This window comes from Neoarius graeffei, chromosome 18, assembly GCF_027579695.1.
Source record: "Neoarius graeffei isolate fNeoGra1 chromosome 18, fNeoGra1.pri, whole genome shotgun sequence".
NCBI lineage: Eukaryota > Metazoa > Chordata > Actinopteri > Siluriformes > Ariidae > Neoarius > Neoarius graeffei.
In genome coordinates, this window is record NC_083586.1 from 27,884,500 (window position 1) to 27,905,283 (window position 20,784).

The following is a 20,784-nucleotide window of genomic DNA, read 5'->3' on the forward strand; positions in this document are numbered from 1 at the left end:
TGGTTTGCTTGTGTCTCAATCACAGCTGGTATTCTGAAGAACGACTTCTTTTCACCTTTCCCATCAGCTTTGTTGGAACACCCTAACACAGCACAAAAGTTTACCATTGTAGGTTTATGATGAACCAAGTGCCTCGTGGGTTTAAATTCCGTGCGCTGCCGTTATTTCCCCCTGATAACGAGTTTGTTGGTCTTCCAATATGGCGCAGGGTCTGTTTACTTCCGGTTTCCGGTGACGTCAGTGGGAAGGGTCTATATGTAGACATCTGACCATCGCATACATACAATATGTACTTGCTGAACATCACATTACAAAACCGTGGGCATGTGACAGTCAAATATTTGTCTGCTGTGACCACAACTTTTAGCTCGCCACATCGCCATGCATCGCCACTAAAACGCATCATTTTCATCGATAACTCATTGCAAAGCTTCATGACCACGAGTGTGACTGTAGCTCAAGTTTCCGAGTTATTTTAGATTATTTTAAATTGTTTACAGCCACAAATAAAAATATATTATTAGACATACAAGACACTTTTTCGATGGAATAAAAACATATATTTTATTCCCTTCTTGTGGGTTTTATTCATTTGGCTTGATAGCATGCAATATTGTTAGCATATCGCTTATCCTACGTGTAATACATCACTCTACCCAATGGAGAATGGAGCGTTCAATATGGTTTACGATATTGCATGGTTGTCAAGACAATATGACGTCACGTATCAGAGACGTAAAATTTCCGCGCTAGCGAGCGACTGTGACAATTTGTAAACAAACATGGCCGCCAGGTTTGCTTCATTAAATACGGAAGCTTTTGAGAGAATTTTGAAAGAGAAAGACGCGTTGAACACCCGAAAGGAATGCATTTGTAGAATAATAATAATGGCTTTTTTTCATGGTATATCAGATGTATGCCATTCAGCTAGCATGATATTGAACTCATCTTCAATTTGTTCAATATCATGCTAGCTGAATGGAATATATCTGATATACCACTCAATGCCAGTCAATGTTATTTAAATATATAATTTTTAAAAGAGACCTACCTAAAAGATCCTTCATCATGACCATATTACAAGATTTCTGGGTCTTCTCCCCCTCTGCTACTAGTCCTACATGGACAAACCAAATCCAGTGCATTATTAAATGTTAGGAATAAAGACTTTGTAACAGTGTATGATGCACAGTGAGAAGGCCGCACCCTTGCGGTCAGTTTTGAAGTCTATTACAATGGGTTCCACTGTGCCTTCTCTGTGTTTGCCGAGGCCTTCTCCAGAACGCCAACCCATCTTTTTCATCAGCAACTCTCCCATGCCTCCTGAGACTGGGGCAGCACGCAGGAATTGGTCCTGGATGAAAAGCATACAGATATGGGCAGAAGACGGAGGGAAGGAGAGAGAGAGAGGGAAGGAGAGAGAGAGAAGACGGAGAAAAAGAAGCACAAAAGAAATAGTAAGAGGTCACAGTTCAAGAATGGACTTGAGCTGCACTGAAACTCAACTGTACTAGCTATCTTCTGGATCCATGGAGTTTACCTACAGATATCAGCAAAATCTCAAAAAATTTAAATAAATAATTAAATAAATAAATTACATCTACATTAAGTATTTTAAGATGATCTGAAAAAGCAGCATTCCCAAAGCTATACTTTAAAGTGAACTATTTATCTTACCAGGTCCTAGTTGTATTAGCATAGATAAAAAAAAAAAAAGACTACAACTATCATGCTACAAAAATCATATAAATATATTAAGAATGTCATTGTTTCCTGTGACAGAGGAATCAAAACCAACCTTACCACCCCATCAGTTCAGTTGAAAGACACACAGGCATAGCAGAAACGTTTTCATTAGAGTGGAGACAAATCCACATGAATAGAAATATGGGTGCTGTATGACGTACGTACCTAGGCCCTCATCATCGGCTGTGCATCTGACGTGAATAGAAGGGGCCTGACAGTGACCATGGCAACAAGGCAGCTACAAGGACTGACCCTGCAACAAGTTTCCATATAGAGTGGTGAGAGTTCACAGGGCACACTGTGAACCCCCACCCCTCTTCCGCCCCTGCCCCCCACCCCAAACCCCGCCAGCAGGGAAAAATGGTAAATAATGAAACACCTTGTGAAAATCCTTGAACCCAGAAAGTGAGATACTGACAATGGATGATAAATGCTACACAAATTGCATCTTCAACCAAAGAAAAAAGACAAGAGAAAGAAAAAAAAAACCTTCACATGATGGTAATTGTCAGTATAACTAGATTAAATTTTGTCCAGTTTGTTAATAGGTCACCTCCTGAAACAATTTCTTTTTTTTGCAGATCCCCCTTACAAATGAGGTGTTGATCAAATGCTACAGAAAGCAATATCGCATACGTATTTAACTTTTTAAAAGCACTTTCTGTTCAGTAACTCATAATTACAGTCTATGTTTGTAACTATGTGAAGTTGGGCATGTCACAAGCACACCCTGATGGAACAGACTGCTTTCTCTTTCTCTCCGAGTGTTTTAACGCTATAGCAGTGACAGGGAACGTTATTTTTACACACACATTGTGTGTGTGTGTATATATGTGTGTATATATATATATATATATATATATATATATATATATATATATATGTGTGTGTGTGTGTGTGTGTGTGTGTGTATATATATATATATATATATATATATGTGTGTGTGTGTATATATATATATATACACACACACACACATTGTGTGTGTGTGTATATATTATATATATACACACACACATTGTGTGTATATATATATATATATATATATATATATATATATATATATATATATATATATATATATACACACACACACACACACACACACACACACACACACACACACACACAGTTGAAATCTGTTTCTGATTCAATGTTTTTTTCCTGGAACAATTTAAGTTAATTATCTTTCAATTAGCTTTTTGGGGTTCTACAACCCCATTTCCAAAAAAAGTTAGGACACCAAAATATAAATAAATACAGATTGCAATAATTTGCAAATCGTGGAAACCCTATATCTCACTGTAAATAGTACAAAGACAATGTATCATGTTGAAACTGAGAAATGTTTTAAAAAAATATTCTCATTTTGAATTTGATGGCAACATGTTTCAAAAAAACTTGGAACACGTGCATGTTTACCACTGTATTACATCACCTCGACTTTTAACAACACTAAATATTTGGGAACCGAGACCAGTTGCTGTAGTTTTGAAAGTGAAATGTCCCATTTTGAAATCCAATATAGGATTTCAGCTGCTCAACAGTTCAGGGTCTCCTTTGTCATGTTTTTCTTCATAATGCACCACAGGCAGGCCAGTTTAGCACCCCGACTCTTTCTATGGAGCCATGGAGTTGTAATATGTGCAGAATGCAGTTTAGAATATAATAAGCTGCCAATAATATTGGCACTTTTTTCTTGAAAATATTTATTTCTTGATGAGGGATTTGTTTTTCCTCTGAATAAAATTAATTTCAATTAAAAGTTGGAGTTTTCTAATTTTTTTACTTTGAGATGAAGCTACTTGACCAAAAGGTGGATTTTTTTCTAATCTTTACAAGGCGTGCAAATAATTGTGGAGGGCACTGTATCATTCAGTATTAATGGTGGCTTCGCAGATGTGCAAGCTATCCATGCCATGTGCACTAATGCTCCACATGCCATCACAGATGCTGACCTTTGAACTGTGCTCTGATAAGTCGGAGAATCCCACTCCTCTTTAGGCTGGAGGATGTGGTGTCCATGATTTACAAAAGGAATTTCAAACTTCGATTCATCAGACCACAGGACAGTTTTCCAATTCGCCTTAATCCATCGTAAATGAACTCGAGCCCAGAGAAGGTGGTGGGGGTTTCTGAATATCGTTTATATATGGTTTCTTTTTTCCATGATAAGAATTTTAAATAGCATTTGTAGACGTAGTAATGAACTGTTCACAGATTATGGTTTTCTGAAGTGTTCCTGAGCCTATACAGTGGTTTCCACTACAGAATCGTGCTGTTTTTAATGCAGTGTCACCTGAGGGCCTCAAGATCACAGGCATCCAATGTCAGTTTTCAGCCTTGTCTCTTGCAGAGATTTCTCCAGATTCTCTGAATCTTTCAAGGATATTATGTACCATAGATGATGTGATCCCCAAATTCTTTGCAATTTTACATTGAGGAATGTTATTCTTAAAATGTTGCACTGTTTGCCCACGCAGTCTTTCACAGAGCGGTAAACCCCTCCCCCCCACCTTTACTTCTGAGAGACTCCGCCTCTCTGGGTATAAAAAGAGCATCCCAATCATGTTACTGACCTGCTGCCAATTAACCAAATTAGTTGAGAGATATTCCACTAGGTAGGCATATCAGGTGAAAATTCAAATTCAATCTAAATTGCTTGAAACGGCTCTCGTTGAATTCAGAATTGAATGCAGAACATCATTTTTAGAGAATTAAAATGTTTATCCGTTCAAGATATTACAACTCAAAGATTGAAAAAACGGCTTAATTTTTAGAAAACTGCCATAATATTATGTATTAAGATCACATGGTCCAAAATGGGCCTCATTAAAGAAGGAGATCAAATGTTTTTTCTTAATAACTTTTCTATTTTTCAAGATGTTTACATGGAAATTGGCAGGCACATAGATGCTTGTGTACTGAATACAAAGTCTGAAAAATTAGTAGAAACAAATTATGCAAATTAGTATTTAATTAGCATTTATGATGCGAATTAGGTAAAAATGTTAAATCGGTAAACTCAATAAAAAGTAATAAAAGATTACTTCTTACACCCTCTTTGTGCTCTGTAGGCCTTTGTATTTCTAAAAAGTAGGGCCTACTAGTGTTTATATTAAAGAATATAAATGATCATATTCACTGCTTTCAAGACAAACCTCAAAAAAACTGTGAGATCCACATCCAATAAACAATTCCAATTAATTGAACTGAAATTGACACTCGCGTTTCTGACTTCTGGTTTTTTAAAATCTCATTCCGACCACCCAAGATCTCAATATTCTTCATTAAAACAAGTAGTTTTTTTTTTTTTACAACTACAGTTATATTCTAAAATCGTTATTTATTTACATGAATCAGTTTGATTTGAAAAACAAGTAGGTAAAGCTATGAAAACTCACTTCAAAGTCTCCTATGAATCATAACATCAAAACTAGCGGACAGAAAATTATGCTGAATATGTCATCAGAAACGGTGAGAGCTAGAGAACATCTCTATAAAAGTTATGTGATTGATATTCATAAGTAATCCAGTCGGAAACTGATCAGAAGAGAGAGAGCCTGCCCACTTTCCCATGACTCAAAAAGCACCGGCAGTTTCCCGACGTCACGCAAGCAGAGAGTGTACTCTGTTGTACCAACTTCAACCTGCCGTTACTCCCAAAGTACTGAATAGATCTTAAAGAGATAAGTTTCTTTGGAAAGCAGAGATTATAAGCTTTTAAATGATAGAAAGCATTCAAGAGTTAAGCAATGACAGGTCTGGAAACTTAAATGAGTGTCTGCATGCACAATTTTCACACCACGGCCAGCAAGCGTCTGATATGCCTAGACTAGGTGTTGTTTTGTCCCAGTTGTAGGTACACACAGTCCCTTTAAGAAACTACATTTCCCATCAACCAACTTCCGCGTTGACCTACGTCACGCCTGGGCGGGATCACCTACGTCACCATCCTCCAGGAAGCCATAAGTAACCCGGAAACTCCCAGCTCTTCCTCTTTCCGTCTGGACCAGCTGGCTGCAGGCACAAAGAGATTCGCTCTGCCGAGCAAACCAGATAAAGAAGTCTTTTTTTTGTCAAGAATCAGAGTTTCGCGCTTTTCTTTTACTTACCTTTGGCCACGGTAAGTAAAAGATTTTGACTCAGACTGAGATATAACCGGTTTCATTTGTTCCTTATAAGTACGTACGACTGCAGCCCAAGCAGTTTAATTTAAAAGTTAGAAGCGACCGGATCCTTCTAATTAAAGCGTTGTGCACATTATTTTGATCAGAGATTTCTTTTCATCACGAGCGACCACGCGTCGGACCAAGAAATCCTCTGTTTTCCACGGAAGCGACTCACGTGCTCCACAACGGTGAAACTCCAAAAATCTCAGAACATCTTCTCATAATCTCGCGTAGAGGCAAGATACTAAGTAAGACTGGCAAATTTTGGGCATAAAACTAGTCTTAGGAATTAGCTTTATGAAGAAGTGTGAATTTAAACTCAGGAACGGTTTAAATGTGTACACTGTAGACCCTCAGGGTATTGAATTATTGTTCTATTTTTGTCCTCTCAATTGTTTAATAGATAGGCTTTTGCATGCCCCCTTTTCCTTTCTAACACTTTAATTTCATTATTTACACATATTTTGACCTCATCAAGATTTCAGTGAATTTGGTAATGTTATAAAGCTAGTGGGTTAGCTGCTACGGCTAATTCTTCTGTCTCATTAGCATCCAGGGCTAATTGTATTGTCTCCAGGGACTATAAGGCCTCACCACATGGTCACACACGCAAAACACACCTCAGTTAGCATCCCACGCTAGCCTTTTGGTTAGGCCATAGGCCTTACAACACACCTTAGCTAGCAAACCGAAGCTAACTCTTTTGTTCTATAAAGAAACACGTGGTGACCCTTCCCCCCTCCGTTCTTTATTACGAGGTCCTTTGTCTCAACTTTAGATAATATTCCAAGCCCTGATTCAATTCAACCTTTATAGTGCATTCCCCCGTGCCCACATTCAAATCCACATATATCACGGATGACCATTTGAATGTATTTCAATTGCTAATATTTAATTTTTTTTATCTCTCACACACACACACACACACACACACACACACACACACACACTCCTATGGACACACACATCTCACTGTTTGCTGCTGACTATTTGAAGATTTCAACTGCCATTATTCAATTTATCTTTGTTATAATAAATTCAATTAATTATTGAAACTGTGTTTATTTATTGTTCCGATATTTTTGAAGTTACTCAATCTCAAAGGATTCCAAGGTGCATATAGGTTGTGGAATATGGTAAGTGATCATAATAATTTGGAATATATCATAATTTAGCTGTTTGATAATTTATTATTAAGCATCAAAATTAAATGTATTATTTAATGAGACTGATTTAATGAGATTGATCACTTAATTACTAATTGCACCTATACAGTCTTTTGTTGCCACTGTCCCAACTTTTTTTGAAATATTTTGCTGGCATTAAATTCAAAATTAGCATATATTTGTCAAAAAAAACTTTCAACATTTAATATGTTGTCTTAATACTGTTTTCAAAGAAATATAGGGCTTTCATGATTTGCAAATCATCAGCTTCTCTTTTTATTTACATTTTACACAGCTTTCCAACTTTCTTTTGGAAACGGGGTTTGAGAACCTTGGTGAAGCAATGAGAAGGTCGGTTGATCTGGGAATTTTAAGAAAAGTCTCCTGAGTGAAGCTTTTAGATATACATAGTTTTGAATTAATTATGCAGTAACCAAGAAGTTAAGTATGTTACTTAGCGCTACTGTCTACAATTTAGTTTCTACTCCAAATACGACAGATTGTTGTTCCTGGTAGACTACCTTCCACTACTGCTGGAAGTTCATGCCATCTTTCATATCATCAACTTTGAGCTTTCAATCCCATTTAACAGGAGACTTACTTCAGGTGCTCTTCCTTCCTCCCATCTTTCAAAGAAAACTTACTAAGTAGTCTATAGTCAATCACTGAGATGTGATGCCCCTCTTGCAATGCACCTGCTACAACAGAATCTCACACACAGACAAAAAGAATCTGCATGACCCTGGTGGAAAGGTGTACCTACTCCACTAAAAGAAATATAATATACATATCCAATTTAATTACTACTTTGTTGGAAGAGGTTGTGTGTTCCTCCAGTGCAAAGAACACAGACATCAAAATTATTTTTACATTAGAGAGTTGGGTAATGAAGCAGCAACAGCCCTGGCACCAGAACCAGCAATGTGTCAGTGGAAAAGTTTTCCCCCCAAGTGTGCTGGGGCAGCAATGATGGCTGTATATCTACAAGACTTGTTGGAAAGGCTGTCGTAAACATAATAAATAAAAAAATAAGCACTTTTTAACAAAACTCTGGTTTCCTGCTCTAAATTTTGGCAATAGGTCACCTTCTTGAGCCAAGCCTGCGGGCCACTGTTGGACAGCTCTTCAGACGAGAGCACTTGAGCACCTGTTGAACCAGTGAATAGACCTGGGATTGTGTTGGACTGGGCCCAAGCATCCACCTGGAAAAACACAACCAATTAAACTCAAATAAAGAATGTGAACTTGAATAAAAAGTGGTCAGTGACCGACTGCTTGCCTCAGATTGTGAATATTTTGTTTGAGTACAATTGGACTTGAGTGCAAAATTTGATGATGACATTATTAACCATGATATTTGAAAAGTCCTGAAAATGCAATTAGGTTAAACAGGCATGCTGTTGCCTTCGTTAAATTTTATTTGATGGACTGTTCCTAGTATGCTATAAATAATTGGACATTCTTCAGAGTCTAAAACAAGTACAGTAGTGTCCCACAAGATTCTGTTTTAGTCCCCTTATTGTTATCCCTTTTATATCCAGTCCAATAGACATGTATTTGTTAGCTAGCTTTCAATTATATTCAGATGACACACAATTATAGTTCTCAGTTTGGCCCAATTCACAGCAAGACTGTGAAAAAGACTGGATGAATAGAAACTTACATTCTTCTGCAGTTTTCTCCCAAATTTGGAGAGAACCACAACAACTACCAACCAGGAAGAGTGAAGGTTAATGCATGCTTCCTCCAAGACCCATGAAGCCAACCTCTGCATCTTTTTTGAACGACTGCTCATGCATCACAGGGCATCATAACACACTCGGAGGAAAGTGCTATCTACCCTCTTCTGCATACATGAGCTTACAGATGCCCGTGACTGCCTTGTGTTACTTTGGTTTCACACTTTCGGACTGGAGGAACATTTTCACAGTTCTTAGGAGGAAGTAACCCTCGCTAAAGTGTGTCCTCGCTGTAGGAACTGAGGATGAATGTAGTTCTTAGAACGCTGTCCTGAGGGACTTTTTTAGCTCCTACGTCAGGGTAGGTACTCTCCCAGCATAAAAGGAACCATGAGTGACATAAGTGTACTGTGCTTGGTCCAGACAGAAGTGTACGTTGTTTGGTTGAACATGAGCCATTACAGTACCGGCAACTACCATTTTTAAAAATCTGTGTAAAACGTTTGCCATGTAAACAATAGCACTTTACATTAGCATTCAAAGAAGGGGGGCAGATAAATTGGCCAACAATGAAGTCCAGGGGTGGATGAGATTCGTCCTGAGTTCCTGAAGGCACTGGATGTTGTTGGGCTGCCTTGACGGACACGCCTCTTCAACATTGCGTGGAGGTCGGGGACAGTGCCTCTGGATTGGCAGACTGGGGTGGTGGTCCCCCTTTTTAAAAAGGGGGACCGGAGAGTGTGTTCCAACTATAGGGGGATCACACTTCTCAGCCTCCCTGGGAAAGCCTATGCTGGGGTGCTGAAGAGGAGAGTCCGGTCGATAGTCGAACCTTGGATTCAAGAGGAACAATGCGGTTTTCGTCCTGGTCGTGGAAGATTGGACCAGCTCTTTACCCTTGCAAGGGTACTAGAGGGTGCATGGGAGTTTGCCCAATCGGTCTACATGTGTTTTGTGGACCTGGAGAAGGCTTATGACCGTGTCCCTCGTGGTGCCCTGTGGGGGGTGCTTCGGGAGCATGGGGTTCAGGGCCCACTACTGCAGGCCATTCGGTACCTGTATGACCAGAGCAGGAGTTTGGTTCGCATTGCTGGCAGTAAGTCGGACTCGTTCCCGGTGCATGTTGGACTCCACCAGGGCTGTCCTTTGTCACCGGTTCTGTTCATAACTTTTATGAACAGAATTTCTAGGCGGAGCCAAGGGGCAGAGGGTGTCTGGTTTGGTGACATCAGGATCACGTCTCTGCTTTTTGCGGATGATGTGGTCCTGTTGGCTTCATCAATCTGTGACTTACAGCATGCGCTGGGATGGTTTGCAGCTGAGTGCAAAGTGGCTGAGATAAGGATCAGCACCTCCAAGTCCGTGGCCATGGCGCTCAGCCGGAAATGGGTGGAGTGCTTACTCCAGGTCAGCGGGGAGTTGCTACCTAAAGTGGAGGAGTTTAAGTATCTCGGAGTTTTGTTCACAAGTGAGGGTAAGGGGGAGCGGGAGTTGGACAGAAGGATCGGGGTAACGTCAGCAGTGATGCGGACGCTAAACCGGTCTGTTGTGGTAAAGAGAGAGCTGAGCCAAAAGGCAATGCTCTCAATTTACTGGCCCATCTATGTTCCCACTCTCACCTATGGTCACGAGCTGTGAGTAGTGACCGAAAGAATGAGATCGCGGATACAAGCGGTAGAAATTAGTTTTCTCCGCAGGGTGGCTGGGCTCTTCCTTAGAGACAAGGTGAGAAGCTTGGTCATTCAGGAGAGACTCGGAGTAGAACCGCTGCTCCTCCACATCGAAAGGAGTCAGTTGAGGTGGTTCAGGCACCTTGTTAGGAAGCCCCCTGGACGCCTCCCAAGGGAGGTTTTCTCAGCATGCCCCACCGGAAGGAGACCCTGGGGCAGACCCAGGACACGCTGGAGAGATTACATCTCTCGGCTGGCCTGGGAATGCCTCGGTATTCCCCCAGAAGAGCTGGTGGAGGTGGCCGGGGAGAGGGAAGTCTGGGCTGCTCTGCTTAGGTTGCTACACCCGCGACCCGGATAAGCGGTAGAAGATGGATGGAGTGAGTGAGTGAGTGAGTGAGTGAGTGAGTGAGTCCAGGCTTGATTGATCCTATATGCAACGGAGGAAATACAGTACGATGATACTGTATGTCTAAGCAAAATATAAAAATCTTCGCTAACATTTCCTGCTTATGTCATACTAGCAAGCTGGCTTACGTCACTTCAGCATTCCTACTGGTGTTGAGAATGCAAACAGAAAAAATAAAAGCCCTTGAAGGTATGTCATTCTTGGAGAAGCTCCCCAGTGGGTAATTCCACTCAACAAGTGTAAGATTATTTTATACCTCAAGATTGCTGTTTAGAACATCAGAATGTGTTCGGATTTCCGTTCTTCTAAACACAGTTATCTTATCTTCTGGGACAGGCACTGTTTTACCTTTATTGGCCAATTTAGAAAGTCAATTCTCTCTCATTACAATATTTTATGGGCCTGACACACACAAAACTGAATTAAGTTTGATACAATTATCTTTCTAAGAGCATGGTGAAATTATGTTGTATTATTTTGCCTGAATGTATGATATCATACTTAGGAGGCATTCTCACACGAGGCTCCATTAAGCTGAACCTAGGAACAATTTAGGAGTTTAAAGGTTTAGAGGATCTTGTGTGTAATCATCTTGTGTTCTTCACCACTGATTGTTATTACTGTAAGGGCATTTTGCTATTAACTTGTAAAACCCTTAAAATGTCATGGTAAGAAACACAAGCGAGTCCGTTTTAGTTTAAAGATACTGGAAGATATGTTTTAGCCAATGAGAAGCCTGTATTGGGCAGCCAATCAGAAGTCTGCGTTTAAACAAAGAAGTTCTTTTACAATGATTTTAATAGGAGCCCACATTTTGTTTTGGGCCATTCTAGGGTTGGTCTCTTGGAGCGGGGAAAAAAAGCTTTAAAAGCTAACGGTAGAAATTCAGACCTTCATCGTGTCGTCTGGACCCACTCAGCGTCAAGACTATGAATTCAATAAAGGCGCTTCAAGGTAACTTCTTTTGTGCAAGTATTTTTGGCTACTTGTGAGGTTCAGACTTCCACAACATAAGTCCCTACCGATGTTTGGTGTGAAAGCACATATTGGAGAGTGAAGAGAGTATATGCCATCCCTCCCACACAGTGGGATGACTCCTCTTGACTCCTGGACATGAATGGCTGTGGCACAGTCAGGATTCGAAATTGTGATCTCATAGATATGGAGAACGTGTTTCTTCTACAACATTCTGATAAAAAAACAAAAATACTGATGTTGGGATGTGCTGATTTGATTTCTTTACCTCGATTTGTATAAATAAAATTTTGTAAAGTGTTCCTTGATAAGGAGGATGCGCTTAGGGTATTCAAATTCAATCAACTTTTGATTCCATTTCGCTAATCTACCTTACACCAGAACAGCCAAGGGATGTGGTCAGTCAGGCTGAATTGTATTCCCACTTGGAGGAATCATGTTTATACAAGTGAGAACAGGGCTAAGAGCTAATGTGAAGATAAGGGTGACTCATCTACTAATGGCAAGGCTCAAAAGAAGTACCATCACACATCCATTATACGGGAGTGGTAAGTCTGACCATGCAAAAAAACATTAAGTGCTGAGAAGGTGTGTTAATTTATCCCATCACTGAAATAAATGCCTTCCAGTTGAATACATGTAACAGGTGAGGATGAATAACTAGGCAGGAGGCATTGTCATTTATATGTATTATTAAATAATTTTCTTTAATAAATAAATAACCAAGTAGAATATTTTTGCCTTATTTGGTTAATTGGGTTCTCTTTATCTAATTTTAGGGCTTGTTTGAAAATCTGATGTTGTTTTAGGTCATATTTATGCCATTCTAACAGGTTCACAAACTTTCAAGCACCACCGTAGGCACTCGGCCCACCTGTAATAAGGTTGCGGCTTTCATCCTGGAGCTTGAACACTATTCTCTGAAACTACATGATATAGCTGTTCAGGGGTTTCATTAAGAAATTAAGTAGGGGTGGAAAGAAGTAGGGGGTGAAGCAATGTGTGTGATACCTGGGCCTGGCGCAGCAGGGGAGAGTGCACATAGGACCCAGTTGTTATGGGAAGCGCCTGATGATGATGATTTGAGTGCAATCAGCACACACACAATGACACAGAGGCTTTGTAAAGTATTATCATGGTCACATTTGTTTCTTTTTTTTTTAAATATATTTTTTGGGCTTTTTCACCTTTATTGGATAGGACAGTGCAGAGACAGGAAATGAGCGGGAGAGAGAGACGGGGAGGGATCAGGAAACAACCCCAGGTCGGAATCGAACCCGGGTCCCCGGGTCCATCGCATGGCGCCCCATCCACCTGAGCCACGACGCCCCCCATGTCACATTTGTTTCTAGCCATGTTTATGAGTCTGATTTCAGTTTCGTTTGTGTTTTGTTTTTGTCATCGTCACACCTGCTAATAAACACTCTTCCTCCACTAAGATCCGTCTATGACTGCATACCTGACAGAATACTTCACGAAGTCTCTGTGAAAACAGTGTCCTTACATGCGCGTGCTGACTGTGCTCAGATCAGCATCAGGTGTTTCCCATAATGACTGGGTCCCAAGCATGCGCACAATGGACTCCGAAGGATCCCCGAACGTAAATGCACTTTTTAAGTCTTGGGGAAGGTTAGGCTCTGCAGAGCCGCTGTGTTACTCATGTTCACTTCACTGTATAAGAATAAGCACCTTCATGCGGTTCTGAAATGATTATTTTTGGACTTATTACCTTTGTGGAAATAAAGTGAGCATACCATAGGGTTTTTGATTTCTCTGTTTGACACCGAGTCCCGCCGAATGTTTGCGAGCCATTTTTCCCTTCTACGTTTATAAATTTATCAGTTTTTTCCCCCGATCATGAATTACTTTTGGTAAATTAAAAAATCTGATGTCTTTGTTTATGATGTTAAAATGATTTGCATGTCCAAAAACGCAACAAGACCTTCCCATACCGACCAATAACAACTGACTCATCTGAATGAAGCACTACAAGCGTGCCTCCTGTCATGGTGGCGTAGGTACTGTTGCTATGGGGTCATGTGAAGGTGCAAAGCCTCTATAGTGTTCCAGAGAGCATTTGAATGCCAGCTCAATGGACGTTTTTAATTCTACACTATAAACATATTTATTTAACTCAGTCTATTGTTAGCTCTTGGGACTAATTTGGTTAAATGTAATTTTCATGATTCATAGTAATTCTCATAGATTATAAGTCAATTAAGGTGTGATTTATTCCTTTTTATGTATTTATGACTTATGTACATGTTTTATCATACTGTAAATCCTCTGTCTTTTTAGCAGCAGTCACAGCATGAATGTCAAGTTTACCTGCTCTTGTGCACGATTAAGCATACACATGGCATTGATGTCAAAAGGATTCTCTGCCAGTCTCTTCTGTGCCACTGCCCTTTCAGTAATTGCAAGTGTGATGTCCACTGGCTATAAAGACATCCAAAAAGAAAATAAAGGATTATTTAGAACTTGCATCAATGTTAAAAAAAGAAGCACAATAGCCTAAAGTGGGGAGAACTGACCTGCGAGGGTGCCTCAGGAAAGACGCTGTCGTTGGTTTTGTTCTGATCCTCAGGTGCAGGAGCTGCTGATGGAGTCCCTGCTTTATCAGTCTTTTTTTCCACAGGGATCCACTCTCCATACACTCCATCTTCCTCCTTTTTGCGGTGCTGTGAACCTGAAGACACTGGGAACTCCTTGGCAAAAGCAGCCTCAGACCTTACTGCTGGCTTTGCAGAGGGGTTCTGGAAGAGGGGGAAGGACATGGTGGCACAGGAAGGGGAGGGAGGTTACTGCAAAATTAGAGGAAGAAGGAAATTCAATAACATAGCTGGTTGAAAAGAAACTGTCTGCATTATTTAAATGGAAAACCAAACCAAACCAAAGCAAATTTGTTTTATGTCTAACAGTCCACCTTCACCTTTTCATGATCTTGAGTAAGTTTCCACTTCCACCACCATTACAGAGAATGCTGCTGCCCCAACTATGAACCAACTGAATATCTGATACCAGTAATGGGAGAAAAAGAAAAAAAAGCACCAACTGTGTGCTTCATACATACACTGAGACTGAATGTAATGCCCTTATTCTCCTTAAGGGCAACTCCTCCAAATGGCCTGTCGTCTTCCTCATCATCTGAAACGTGTGGCTTTGCAATAGCCATCTCCTCTTTACTCTCCGCAATCTTTTTGCATTTCTGAACAGAATCATGACACATATTTATATTTTATAAATGTTTGGGGGTTTTTGTGCAACAAGATATGGCAAAACAAAAGCTATTATGAACAAAAACCCATACTTCCGTGAGCTCCTTGATGCTGTAGCTGTTTGCTTGTTTTGCCAACTTTTTTTTCGCTTCTTCAATAGTAACCAGATTCAGATTTGACGTGGCTGAAGGTGGAGGCTTGTTGGTTATTGTGGGTAAGGGAGCCAACTGTGGCATGGCAGCAAGCGCATTCATACCAGATAGAGCTGCAGTCATGGTGGCAGCAGTCATGCTAGCCACTGCAGCATTCATGGACATCCCTTGTATTCCCATGGGGAGATTGACAGGTAGGGCCAGGGGTAAAGGCAATTGTGTGGGATTTGGGGTTGGCAAGGACAGCTGAGGGACAGTTTTTGGCCTCAGACTCTCTGGAATTGGCATACCAGCTTTAGCACACATAGCTGCAGCATTAGCCTTGGCAATTTCAAGCAATTGTTCTTTATCTGTAATGGAAAGAAATTCGAAGAGTAAGGTGAAATATACTACTAAAGAAATGTGTAATTAATATACTACTCATATCAAGTCTAATCTCATTCAAATCTGGTGTTTGTTCTAACAGATAATGTAGGTGAAATCTCACAACACTACACTGCACTGCACGGCCAAACGTTGTAGGCACCTGACCATTATACTTATACGTGCTTTTTGATCATCATCCCATCTCACCCCTTCTCGCTTTGTGCGCAGACACACTGTCACACTAGAACAGGTTTGGGCCTCTTAGTTCCAGTGAAAGGAAACTGTATTGCTCTAACATGCAAACATATATGGATACGAGTGTTCTACTGGGAAGTACACCACTTGTATTTTTTTATACGAACTACATCTGGGACCTGGACAACCAAAACCAAGCTCTATATGTCACTTGTGAGGAAATCGATAAATTGTTTTGATACAACACCAATTCCAAAAAAGTTGGGACACTGTGTAAAACAAATAAAAACAGAATGCAAAGATTTGCAAATCATGGGAACCCTATATTTCATTGAAAATAGTACAAAGACAACATATCAAATGTTGAAACTGAGAAATTTTGTTTTTTGAAAATCATATGTTCATTTTGAATCTGATGTCAGCAACACGTTTCAAAAAAATTGGGACAGGGGCAATAAGACTGAAAACAAAAAAATTTGTGTAATGCAAAAAAAAAAAAGGCCCTAATTTGGTTAGTTGGCAGCAGGTCAGTAACATGATTGGGTATAAAAAGAGCGTCCCAGAGAGGCGGAGTCTCACAGAAGTAAAGATGGGGAGGGGTTCTCCATTCTGTGAAAGACTCCGTGGGCAAACAGTGCAACAATTTAAGAATAACATTCCTTCATATAAAACTGCAAATAATTTGGGGATCACATCATCTACGGTACATAATATCCTTAAAAGATTCAGAGAATCTGGAGAAATCTCTGTATGCAAGAGACAAGGCTGAAAACTGACATTGGATGCCTGGGATCTTCAGGCCCTCAGGTGACACTGCATTAAAGAAAATATCTCACAAACAAATTGAGCTAAAAGTCTGTCTTTATGTCTGTCCTTTATTTAAAAAAAAGCTGCATTTTGAATTTGTTCTTAACGATATAACCACTAAAAAGATGAAAATAGACGGGACTATTTTTTGTCAGGGAGGCCGCCATAACTCCATCGTGTATGATGTCATTTTCCACGAGCACAGCAGAGGTGTACAAGTGCATGCTTTACTAGTGTCAGCAGGGCGAAGTATTCTGTCAGGGATAGTTGGAGACGGATGTAAGTGCAGATCATCTTTATAATAAAGAAAAACTGCAAACAGTCCAAATCGGCAGGCATATATTGTGAACGGTAAAACAGGCAAAAGGTCGAGCGAGGCACAAACAGAATATCGTAGACAGAAGCAGGGTCAAAAACGAGGAACAGGAAATCAGTCAGGAAACAAGGTTCGGTAATATGTCAACAACACAATACTTCACAAAGTGAGTGTGCATTCTGAGCCCTTATTTAGGCGTGCTGATTGCGCTTTAACCCCATGCAGGTGTGCGTCATTTGTGGCGCACGCGAGTCAGTTCAGAGCACGCGCTGTCCAGAGTGCACTTGTGAGTCCTTCTGTTGTGACAACTAGACTATAGTGTAATATTATGGTCTAGCGTGACTTCTCAGTCAATTTGTTTGCATTTCTCCACAAAATTATAGCAATGCAGTATTAGAAAAGGAATCAGAATAAAGAAGTGACTAGTTTATTGCCTGTTAATTTCAAAAAAATATATTTACCTCCTTATCTTCCATCCATTTGATACATGACACGGTATGCTGTGATGCGGAATCCTACGTCACGCAGCGCTACCCTCATTTTCGTCTCCTAATACATCGATGTATCTGGCTAATCCAGTATAGTTGTGCCCGGGGGAATGGCCCAACGGACTGATGTTACAACTTTAACATGTTTAAGCTAAAGTCCGCTTAAGTTAATAATGACATTTCATAACCCTGTAATTTCAAAGTTTCCTAGCTAAATCGCTTTAAAAGCAGACACGTGTCTGTAGTGGAAATCATTGTATGAGCTCAGGAACACTTCAGAAAACCACTGTCTGTGAAAACAGTTCATTACTGCATCCGCAAATGCAAGTTAAAACCATCTATGGACAATATCCAGAAACACCGCCACCTTCTCTGTGCCCGAGCTCTTTTACAATGGACTGACGCAAAGTGGAAAATTGTCCCAAGGTCTGATGAATCAAAAGTAAAATTCTTTTTAGAAAATCATGGACATCACGTCCTCCAGGCTAAAGAGGAGAGGGACCATCCGGCTTGTTATCAGTGCACAGTTCAAAAGCCAGGATCTGTGATGGTATGAGGGTGCATTAGTGCACATGACATGGGTAGCTTGTACATCTGTATATACACGTTTCAGAGCAACATGCTGCCATTCAGACATTTTTTTCAGTGAAGGCCTTCCTTCTTTCAGCAAGACAATGCCAAACCTCTTTCTGAACATATTAAAACTGCATGGCTCCGTAGTAAAAAAAAAAAAAGAGTCCAGGTGCTAAACTGGTCTTCCTGCAGTTCAGATCTATCTCCCATTTAAAAATTTGGTTTGTTATGAAGCGCAAAATACGACAAAGGAGACTCCAAACTGTTGAGCAACTGAAACTGTACATCAGGCAAGAATGGGAAAACATTTCTCTTTCAAAACTACAACAACTGGTCTCCTCAGTTCCCAAATAGTGTTGTTAAAAGTAAAGGTGATGCAACACAGTGGTAAACATGCTTCTGTCCCAACTTTTTATAAACATGTTGCTGACATCAAATTCAAAATGAGCATATATTTTTCAAAAAAACAATACAATTTCTCAGTTTCAACATTTAATATGTTGTCTTTGTACTATTTTCAATTAAATATAGGGTTTCCATGGTCTGCAAATTATTGCATTCTGTTTTTATTTAGAGTTTACACAGCGTCCCAACTTTTTGGAATTTGAGTTGTAAATTTGGGTACTTTTTGTTTGTCAATGTGTCGATATGATAAAAAGAAAAATCACACGTTGGCCTGAAGATATGAAGTTAATCATCTCGTGTTGAAAAACTCACATTTTTCGTCCAAAATACATCGCGGATCTGAGTGACATTTCCTGATATTTCACTCGGATGACAACACTCCCAGTGATTTTCCGCCCACTCAACGTGCATGTCAAAATGGCGAACTGGTTAAAAATTAAAATTCTTTTAATTAACTTGCATTTTTTTTTATGGATGTGTCCATATAATATAAAGAACATTACACGGTGGCACAATGATATGAAGTTTATCTTCTTGTGTTGAAAATATTTTCACTTGCTCACTTCGCTCCCTCGTGAATATATTAAAGATACTTCATATCTTTGCGCAACTGTGTAATATCCTCTATATACAACATGTATAACTGTCTGCTTCCAACTTTGTGCCAACAGTTTAGGGAAGAGACATATGGGTGTGAGGATCAGGTGTCTACAAATTTTTGGCCATATAGTGTACAATATAGTGTATATTTTGAGGCCAAGAAAAGGTGGTAAATTTTTTTTTACATGTCTCCAAAGACTTTTATGACAATCATTACATCATTAACAATGTCTTATCTGCCATATTCTTTCTCTATAATTGACTAAATGAAAAGCATACCATTTAATGCAATGACAAAACATCACTGATGAGAATTTTAAGGATAAATAAAGAAAAGATTATTGTACCAAGCTCAGTAAGGCGTGGAGGTGTCTTGCTAGTGCTACGGCGAGATCGAGAGGTCGACCTTTTTTTCCGCAGGATGACCACAGGAGAATGGCTCGGTTCTCGTTTCCATCGATCTCGCTGACTAAACATTCGGTTCCTGAAACCACCTCTTTTCCGACGTGAGCCAGACCTAGACCTTCTTGATTTAGAGCGAGACCGGTGTCTAGATTTTGACCGCTTTCTATCCGAGGTCCTAGACCTTCTCCGGCGCCCTGGCGAATGGGATTTTGACCTTTTCCTTTTGGGCGACTTGGATTTAGAGCGCCTAGTCCGTTTTCTGGACTTGGATCTTTTCCTTTGCAAAGGAGACTTCCTGCTGTCTCTGGAGGATGATCTGGACTTCCTTCGTTTAAAAGGAGAACTGGATGTTGATCTTTTCCTTGAAGGTGATTTTGAGTGCCTTTGATTCGGTGGTGATATGGACTTGTGTTTAAATACTTGGGAGTCTGTCAGTTCAGCACTAGCAAGATCATCTGTCTTTTCAGTGCTCTGGAGGTCTCTAGACCCACCTGAGGTACATGCTGAAACATCTTTCATATCCAAAGGCATTGTGGGTGTAATGCACTTTACTGTAGGGTTGGGCTCAGAGGAGCCAGAAACAGACACACTTGCATCCAAGAGAGGAATCGGTCTCCAGGAGCCTCCAAGTCGAGTGACTTGGTCATCATTTATAATACTGGCAGAGGGAGTCACTGTCACGGTCTGACTTTTTTCTTTGTCTCCATTTTCTGCTTCACTGAGATTTTTGTTTAGAGAGCTATCATCATGCTTTATTTCTGCAGCTGTACTGTTCTTTTGTCTCTCCCTCTCAGGATGTTCATCACTTGAAAAAGATCTCGATTTTGACCGGGAACTTGATGTAGAACGCCTGTCCCGTCTCGGAGACCTAGACTGTCTGGAATGATATGAACGGGACCTACTTTTTGACCGAGATCTTCTGCTCTTCCTTACATGAGACCTTGATCTAGTTTGTCTAGACCGTGACCTGGATCGTGAACATCTGCCTCTTCTGGCTGAACGAGATCTGGACCGTCTGTTACGTCGCTGTGATCTCGAATGTGACCTGGATCTACTCCTCCATCTTTTCTGTGTAGACGGTCTTCCTGGGCTTTTCCTTGACTGTGATTTAGACCGTGATCTTGGAGATCGTCTCGGTGAGCGGGACCTGGATCTGTGTTTTGCTTTCCGTTTGCTTGAACTGGAACAGGAGCGCTGCCTTCTCAAACTCTTGTCTTGCCGGGATGTTCTTGAGCGACTCGAGCTCCTTTTGGCTCTTTTACTTTCTTTGTGTTTGTCAGAAGCTGTCTCAAGCTTAGGAATAATGTCAGGTAAATCCTGAGGCGTCTTCCCAGTTAAGGTTTTCACAGTTTCACCCAAAGGTTTCATTTCAGACTCAGATTCAGACTCGGATTCAGAAGAGCTACCAGACTGCGAATCAAACTTTTTGCCTTTTTCTCCCT

General features: G+C 40.3%; 1 protein-coding gene across 2 annotated transcripts in view; it reads right to left on the minus strand.

The window, feature by feature from the left end:
* Positions 1-20,784, minus strand: part of LOC132866066 (protein SON) — a 51,091-nt gene that overhangs the window by 13,083 nt on the left and 17,224 nt on the right. Inside the window, exons 4-11 of one of the 2 annotated variants that reach the window (XM_060898629.1) lie at positions 19,285-20,784; positions 15,128-15,537; positions 14,891-15,025; positions 14,352-14,573; positions 14,146-14,256; positions 8,170-8,286; positions 1,207-1,354; positions 1,052-1,117 (exon numbers count right to left, since the gene is read on the minus strand). The exon at positions 19,285-20,784 is cut by the window's right edge and continues 41 nt beyond it. In XM_060898629.1, the coding sequence (XP_060754612.1) occupies positions 1,052-1,117; positions 1,207-1,354; positions 8,170-8,286; positions 14,146-14,256; positions 14,352-14,573; positions 14,891-15,025; positions 15,128-15,537; positions 19,285-20,784 (2,709 nt within the window). Of the gene's footprint in view, positions 1-1,051; positions 1,118-1,206; positions 1,355-1,911; positions 2,000-8,169; positions 8,287-14,145; positions 14,257-14,351; positions 14,574-14,890; positions 15,026-15,127; positions 15,538-19,284 lie in introns of those variants that run through there. The other variant, XR_009650545.1, reaches the window with a different exon arrangement.